At 35.9% G+C, this 9,130-nt stretch overlaps 1 protein-coding gene across 1 annotated transcript; it reads left to right on the top strand.

Annotated features, from left to right (window-relative positions):
* Positions 1-406: 406 nt before the first annotated feature.
* Positions 407-1,345, top strand: LOC112674853 (olfactory receptor 6C68-like). Its single transcript, XM_025471243.1, has one exon. The coding sequence runs from the start codon at positions 407-409 to the stop codon at positions 1,343-1,345; it is 939 nt and encodes a 312-aa protein (XP_025327028.1).
* The last annotated feature ends 7,785 nt before the right edge of the window (positions 1,346-9,130 follow it).

The raw sequence follows: 9,130 nt of genomic DNA, 5'->3' as shown, positions 1-9,130 counted from the left end.
CATGTAAACTTTAATACTGGAATTATCTTACCAAATACCATTGTTAATTTTTCTTAGTTTTCTCTGCTAGAAACATGTCTACACATAGAAAATTTGAGGAGGGCAGAATTGTTGATTCAAAAGCAACTTATGAAGATAGGACTCTTTTTCAATGATGTTTATAAGACGATAAGTTGTAGATTTATTAGAAGCAGGAGTCGGACATAGGTGATTCAAATGTGAAGAGTCAGTTTGTGCGATACAAAAAGGTATTTATCATCATGCGTTTTATGGTAACTTCTCCATTAACCAGTTATATAGGAATAACTCAGATTTACTTGAAGTTAGAAGTTGGCCAGGACTTTGAGTTCTTCATATAGTCTCCCTTATTGTTTCAAGCAGATTGGGCAAAAGACAATAGTCAAGGATGAGAAACCAAACGGCACTAACAACTTTCATCTTGCTGGGACTCACAGAGGACCCTCAACTAAAAATTTTGCTTTTTATGTTTCTGTTTCTTTCCTACATGTTGAATGTATCTGGAAACCTAACCATCATCATCCTCACTCTGATTGATTCCCACCTTAAAACACCAATGTATCTTTTCCTCCAAAATTTCTCCTTCCTAGAAATTTCATTCACAACTGCTTGTGTCCCCAGATTTTTATATAGCATATCATCAGGGGACAAATCCATTACCTATAATGCTTGTGTCAGTCAACTGTTGTTTACAGACCTCTTTGCAGTAACAGAATTTTTTCTCTTGGCCACTATGTCCTATGATCGCTATGTGGCCATCTGCAAACCCCTGCATTACATGACCATCATGAGCAGAAGAGTCTGCAAGAACTTCATCGTCTTCTGTTGGGTAGCAGCACTGATCATCATTCTCCCACCAATTAGTCTAGGTTTGGGCCTGGAATTCTGTGATTCAAACATCATTGATCATTTTTGTTGTGATGCATCTCCTATCCTGAAGATCTCTTGCTCAGACACATGGTTGATAGAACAGATGGTTATAGTCTGTGCTGTGTTGACATTCATCATCACCCTCATGTGTGTAGTTCTTTCTTACATTTATATTATCGGGACCATTCTAAGGTTTCCCTCTGCTCAGCAAAGGAAAAAGGCCTTTTCCACTTGTTCTTCCCACATGATTGTTGTTTCCATTACTTATGGTAGCTGTATCTTCATTTATGTCAAACCTTCAGCCAAGGATGAGGTAGCTATTAATAAAGGGATTTCACTCCTTATTACTTCTATCTCACCAATGTTGAACCCCTTTATTTACACACTGAGAAACAAGCAAGTGAAGAAAGCTTTTCATGATTCAATTAAAAAAATCGCATTCCTATCAAAGATGTAAAGGAGAAATGAGTCAATGAATCTAACTGAAAGGAAGGATGGAAAGGCACAAAACCTAAAGCTTCTCCAGTCATACTGACACTCTCACTTTCTTTTTAAACAGCTTAATGTGAACCCTATTCCACTGTTTATTCTCCACTAAAATTAAACTCTGCATATATTTACTCTTAAATTCTGACAGAAATTGATATTTGCTAAATATGTTGCTTGTTATCACTGGAAACACAGGAAACCACGTGTTTGGGTTAGGGGGGTGGGGGTGTTGGCATATTTCTACACTGTTAGGTGTGACTATATAGCCTATGTTATAGTTAACAGAATGGTTGTGGAAGTGATGTGCACCATTTTTAGACCTGGTCTATAAAACATCTAATATGTGATTCACCAGCCCTCTTTTTTCCCATATACCAATCAGATTCCCAGGTTTCAATGACTTTGTAAGCTTCAGACTGGTGATGAATGACGTTGATTTTCCATCTCAGCTATAGTCTTCATCCAAAGCACAGGCAACCACAGCAAACTTTTTGTTTTAAGATTTTAAATGTATTCATGAAAGACACACACACACACACACACACACACACAGAGGCAGAGACACAGGCAGAGGGAGAAGCATGCCCCATGCAGGGAGCCTGATGTGGGCCTCGATCCCGGGTCTCCAGGATCACGCCCTGGGCCGAAGGCAGGCGCTAAACCGCTGAGCCACCCAGGGATCCCCAACCACAGCAAACTTGATAAAGCTTCTTCTCTGCCCCACTCAACTCAGTTGTCACCAGATTTGACAGGTAAAATATTGCAGAACTATCCCTGCTATGTAGTAAGGGGCCTACATTCACAGTTACATCTATTTTGGCTAAATGGATGAAAGTATTATTAGAAGTATATACTGTTAAATTTAATACTATGGAAATTATATCTTGACTATTGTCATCTTCCTCCTCAGATACCCATAAATTCAAATATAGCCCAAAACAACCATATGAGGTAAATAGTACTACAAACAATGTATACAAACTTGTAAGTTATAATACTACCCACCTCCCTTTCACATCTTCTGGTCCTATAAACATCTCGAGCTAAGTGCTTAAATTACTTCCTTTCACATTCACTGTGAGGAGACAATTATTTAAATAAAATTCTAGACTTTTGTCAATCACCTTTTTTGAATAAACAGTGTTTAAATTGCCCTTTACAATTTTCACGGAGTCCATTGCATGGAGGCATTATAGAATATATTATGTCTATGTAATGTTTTGCTTTTCTTGACCTTTCATGTACATTGGTAGGAGTAATGTAACTGTATCAGAAAAATATCTTCAAAATACTCTACAAGGGGTTGTGTAAGTAGATGTCAGTCCCTCAATCTCTTTCAGATTCCCTAAGCTTAACCGAGGGAGTAAATTTTAGCCCCCTATATAAAGATTTGCCATTCTAAAACACAATGGTCACTATACTTGAAACTCTTACAAGCTAGAATAAGTTGAATAAATCTGAGTGAGCATTTTAAAATGTGCATATTGAGCTAAAGTAGTTTTCTCACACATTATGATTGATATTTCACTGGTAATTCTTCAGCGACATCCTAATAATTGATCTTTTTTTGTCTTACTCTTTGAAAGTGTATTTCTCTGAAGGTCTGTCATTAATTAAGGTCCTTGGTCACAGCTTTGACCCACCACTGCTAAGGCAAGGCTGTTACCTGTCTGCACCTCACACCCTGGGACCTAAGGTGCAGCTATGACTAGACTGCACTGCTCTGTGCTCAGCCCACGGGGGAATGACTGTACCCTCCCTGGTAGTGGAAACAGTACATCCCAGGTGACCTTCCCAGTCATTTGGAGATGCAAGTCTTTTCACAACAAAGCTCATCTTAAAAGACTCCAAGAGGCAACTGCTCCCTCATATTTGTAGACATCAGCGCAAAGCCAGTAGAAAGATGGAAAGGAAAAGCAAGATGACACCATCAAGAGAGCACAATAATTTTCCAATTACTGAGACCAAAGAAATGGAAATCTATGAGTTATATGAAATAGAATTCAACGTATTTATTTTAAAGGGAATGAATAAGCTGTGAGGCTCTAAGTACAGTATGGATAATAGTTGAAATACAAATCATGTACTTGAAATTGGCTGAGAGATCTTAAACATTCTCACCACAAAATAAAAAATTATATACATGTAACGTGATGGAAGTGTTAATTAACTTGATTGTGGTAGCCATCTCACAATGTATATGTGTATTAAATCCTCGTTAAGTCATTATATACAATTTTATTTGACAATTATTCCTAACAAATCAGGAAAAAACACAGACAAATGCATACAAAAAATAATCAGTTAATAATAAAAACAGAAATACAAAGGCCCATGAAATCACCAACAGAAATTGCGTTGTCTTTTCTCTTGTTAAAAGATTCCTTTTTTCTTATTATGTGAATAGTTATATTTGTACTAAGCATTAATTATACATTTTACAGAATTAACAAATTAGAAAAATTGTCACTATCATCTTACAATTACTTAAAATGATGTTGAAATTAAAGAAAAGAAAGTTTCTCCTTTTCTCCTGTAACCTTGTTCTTATTATTGTGTACTTGGTCTACTTCTGATGTCAGTGTTATTTTTATGTGTCTCAGGACATTTCCCCCAGTTTTGTTTGTTCCACTCTATATTCCCAAAGTCTTACACAAGAGACTCATTAGTAATGTAAAGGACAGAACCACCAAGGACATTATGTGTTTATTTCACTTAAATGAAAATTGGGTCAATTTTGTCAATTTTGAAATATTTTCCTGTACTAGAAATATTAGGATGCTAATTTTTACAGAAACAGAGATCTTAATCTACTCATTTAAACTAGTATAAGCAAAAAAAAAAACTAGTATAAGCTTTGTAGTTAACGGGATAAAGAAAATGTTTCCTGGGCTCACAAGAAGGCAGGTTTCTGCTGAAAATTTTTCATCTTGTGTGGATGGTGGGCCATGAGTGAAAACTGCAATTGCTGAGCTCTCTGTGTGGATCTGTATTCCCAGAATGAGCTATCAGAGGCCACTAAACTATCTCCATGATAAGAAATTCCTGGATGATTTTTTACCCTTTGTAACTTGGGGTTCAGTAAGCATCTGAGATCATGATTATCAGAAAAGTATATTTTTGGTCATTTTTCCCCTTTTATGAACTCCAGAATAATGTTTTCTCTGAGGAAAGTGTCTAAAACAAAATAACAGATACAGTGTGTTATTTAATAATTTATGAAAGGTTTCAACAACCATTTGTGAAGTGTGGCTTTTCAGTATGAGTGATAAATCTATGAGTCACTGCCAATCTGTTTTTATGTATCAATACAATGAAGATCATCTACGTGTCATAGCATTTGGAGAGACACTTCTAAGCATCCTCTGCCACAATCTCACCCTCATTTTAAGCAAAAACTATACAAAAATAAATAAGTAAACAAAATCTATGCATAAAATGTGTAAATTTTATCTCCATTGAAAGATTTATTTGCTATCATTTTATCAGTGAGTGACCCTGCTCTGTAAGTCATTCACAATTTAATGTAAGCTCAATTTTTAATCTCTGTATCTTAATATCAATGTCAGTCTCATGTTCTTAAATAATGTGAAATATTAAGGACTGGGAGAAAATGGTGGTATTTTTTGAAGAAGAGATACCATCTTCAGTACATACAAGCTGAATGAGGTGCTCAGAATGAGGTGCTTATCTGTGATTGTGGTGATGGGAATTGAGTGTATATGTCTGGGCATCAGAAACAATTCCTTTCTGGGCAGCCTGGATGGCTCAGTGGTTTAGCGCCGCCTTCAGCCCAGGATGTGATCCTGGGGTCCTGGAATCGAGTCCTGCGTCAGGCTCCTGGCATGGAGCCTGCTTCTCGCTCTGCCTATGTCTCTGCCTCTCTCTTTGTGTTTGTCTCTCATGAATAAATAAATAAAATATAAAAAGAAAGAAACAATTCCTTTCTATACCACCATTGGAAATGTTGTGTTGTCCCTTTGTGTCTCTTAACCAGGTGTTGGGGAGCTGCAATTAACCTTTATACAAACCGTGTAACCTGTTCTTACTCTCATTTTGCTTTTATATATTCTTTAGGCTAAACTATGGGACTAGGTACAAAGTGGGAGCTGATACTTGCCTGTCTTAATTATTAATAAGAAAACATTTTAAAGCAACCAAGTGAAATTTCATGTAACCATCTAACTGAGGCCTCTAAAGCAAATGCTTTTTAATTCAGTAATGTTGGAAAAAGACAAAGTATGCAATGATTGAAGATAAGAAATACCTGTTAGCTGATATGTAAGTAATCAGATCAGAGAAACAACCAAATATATAATATTTGTTGATGCAAAGAATTTCAAATAACTGAATTACTTGTACATCAAGTAATTATGTTGTACATCAAACCAATGTAATATTGTGTGTGACCTATACTCAAATAAAAATATCTTTTAATAAATAAATAAGAGCACTTGGGAGCCTCAGTCATTAAAGTGTCTGACTCTTGATTTCAGGTCAGGTCATGATCTCAGGGTTGTGGGATTGAGCCCCACATTGGGCTCTGTTCAGTGAAGAGTCTGCTTGAGATTCTCTCTCTCTCTCCCTCTGCTTCTCCCCCCAGCTCTCTCTCTCTCTTAAATAAATAAATAAATAAATAAATCCTTAAAATTTTAAATAAATAAATGAATAAATAAAAAACATTTTATTGCTTTAATAAAAAGCAATGAGTTATAATCTTTTTGCTGGTAGAGGGTTTTTCCTTAATGTGCATAGCTGCTAACTGATGCATGGTGGTTGCTAATGGTTGCACAATTCCTTAAGATAAGACAACAGTGAAGTTTGCCACATCAAGTAATTCTTTTCACAAACAATTCTGTTTTGTGTGATGCTACGTGATAGCACTTTACCCACAATATAACTTTCAAAACTAGAGTCAGTCCTCTCAAAGTCTGCCACTGCTTTATCAACTAAGTTTATGTAATATTCTAAATCCTTTGTTATCATTTCAACTATCTCCACAGCATCTTTGCCAAGAGTTGATGCCGTCTCAAGAAACCAGTTTCTTTACTCATGCATAGGAACAACTTTTCATCCATTAGTGAGATTGTAGCACCTTAGTTACATCTGCAGGCTCTACTTCTAATTCTTGTTCTCTTATTACTTCCACAACTATAGTTACTGCCTCCGTTGAAGTCTCATAGCCCTCAAAGACCTATATTAGGATCAGAATCAACTTTATCCAAACTCTTGTTCATGTTGCTATTTTGACCTCTTCCCATGAATCACAAATGTTCTTAATGGCATCTAGAATGGTGAATCCTTTCCAGATGGTTTTCAATTTGCCCAGGTCCATCAGAAGAATCATTTTATATGGCATCTCAAGCCTTATGAGATGTATTTCTTAAATAATAAGACTAGAAAGTTAAAATTACTCCATGATTCATGGGTGCAAAATGGATGTTGTGGTAGTAGGCATGAAAATAACATTAATCTTATTGTAAATCTCCATCAGAGCTCTTGAGTGACCAGATGCACTGTCAACAAGTAGTAATATTTTGAAAGGAATCTTTTTTTTTTTTTTTTGGAGCACCAGGTCTCAATAGTAGGTTCAAAATATTCAGCAAACCATGTTGTAAACACTTTGTGCTGTCATCCAGGCTTTGTTGTTCCATTTTTAGAGCACAGACAGAGTAGATTCAACATAATTCTTAAGTTCCTTCAAGAACTTTTCCTTTGCAATCACACCTTGACTAAATGTTTGGTGCAAGAGGCTTAGCTTGCAGCTTTTCTTGGCTTTGGACCTGCCTTTCTTGCTTGGCTTAATCATTTCTAGCCTTTGATTCATAGTGAAAGACCTGTGACTCTTCCTTGTACTTGAACACCTCAAGGCCATTGTAGGGCGGGTAACTGGCCTATTTCAATATTTTGTCTCAGAGACTAGGGAGGCTAGAGGAGAGGGAGAGAGATGGGGGAATGGCCAGTGGGTGGAGCGGTCAAAACACACACAACATTTATCAATTACATACTCCATCTTCTATGGGCATGGCTCATGGCACCCCAAAACAATCACAATAGGTAACATGAAGGGTCACAGATCACCATAACAAATACGATAATAATTTAAACCTTGAAATATAGTGGGAATCATCAAAATGTGCCAAAAAGGCATGAAGTACGCAAATGCTGCTGGAAAAATAGTAATGTTAGACTTGCTTGAGGGGGGGTTGCCACAAACCTTCAATGTGTAAAAAAAAAAAACCCTCAGTATCCAAGAAGCACAATAAAATAGGGCATGCCCATATTCATGATTCTTCTGTATTATTTAAACTATGAACTTTTAAGCGATCTTCTCTATTATATTTACTATTAAAAATATTTATAAATGTAAAATGTTAATACTAGAGTCATAGTATATATTACTGGTAGTTGGTTAAACATATATTTATACTAAATAAATAGTACTTAACAAATAGTATTTAACAATAATACATATATAGAGACCATATACTTAACAATAGTACCGGATGAAGAGAAAAAGGAAGCATGCTGAAAATGCAGCTAGGCAGAAATTTCAAGCATTGAGTCAACTGCTCTTGTTGAAAAGCACAAATGGTAAATGTATGCAGTTGAGCCTAACAAAGAGAGTACATTTTATTTACATAAAAGGCCAATACAGATGATCTTTCTAAAAGCACTTTCAGAGCACCTGGGTGGCAGTCATTAAGTGACCAACTCTTGGTTTCAGCTCAGGTCATAATCTCAGGTTATGAGATGGAGCCCTGCATCAGCTCCGTGCTCAGTACAGAGTCCACTTGAGTCCCTCTTGCACCTCCTCCCATTGTCCTCTCTCTCTAAGATAAAAATAAATAAATCTTAAAACAAAAGTACTTTCATTACAATGTTGATGCACAAAACAGACAAGAACTGGTTAAGTTTTAGAGAATGATTTGACAAATAAGAAGCAAAAACAGTGAGGTGAATGTGATAGAGGCTTTAGGGAAGGATTTGTTATTTTAAATCTGATTAAAATTTCAGTAACCTAGATAGTAAGGCAATTAGAAGCATTTCAACTTTACCAAGTCATAATGTGATGATAAGCAACAGTAGTTCTCTTATTTTCGTATGCACAGCTTAATTACTCAAGATGAATAGTTCTCAAGCTTTGATATGTTTCAGAATCACCCAGAGTGATAAAGTACCTAAACACTAAGGCTTATTAAAGCAGGATGGAGCCTGGGCCTTTGAATTTTTACCAAGTTCCTTTGAGATATATTAGTTATATTAGTGCATCAAAACATTGTGCTCCACTGAAGAATGAACAAAAGTGGGAATCAGGCTCATTTTTGATACTCAGAGATTGTTAGTGGATAGGAACAGAGTGTGAGTGTTTACAAGAGCCTTTTTTTGTATTAAAAATTTTCTTTAGACATAGCCATGCTAAGATTTATGAAGTTATATCGCAAAACACACAAAGTCTGCCAAAATGATCAATGTCTATACTTTTATTTAATAAAGAACCAGGACTTCAAGTAAACACATCAAACTTATGACATTGATTTTTAATTCAGCTTGTGAGTTTTGAAGAATTATTGGGCAAGGAAAGGATATTAGACTACCTGTGAAATCACCTATAGGTCTCTTCTACTCCTGTGGCTAAAATTGCATTAAACTAGTGTATTCACATGAAAGATTAATTGATAAAAAAATTTGAGAAAGTGACAAGAGCTATAAAATTGAGGACGCTAGTACAGTAAAAACAACTTTGAGAAAA

This window comes from Canis lupus, unplaced genomic scaffold, assembly GCF_003254725.2.
Source record: "Canis lupus dingo isolate Sandy unplaced genomic scaffold, ASM325472v2 SANDYSCAFF107, whole genome shotgun sequence".
In the NCBI taxonomy this organism is placed as follows: Eukaryota; Metazoa; Chordata; class Mammalia; order Carnivora; family Canidae; genus Canis; species Canis lupus.
This window is presented reverse-complemented; position numbering and strand designations above follow the sequence as displayed.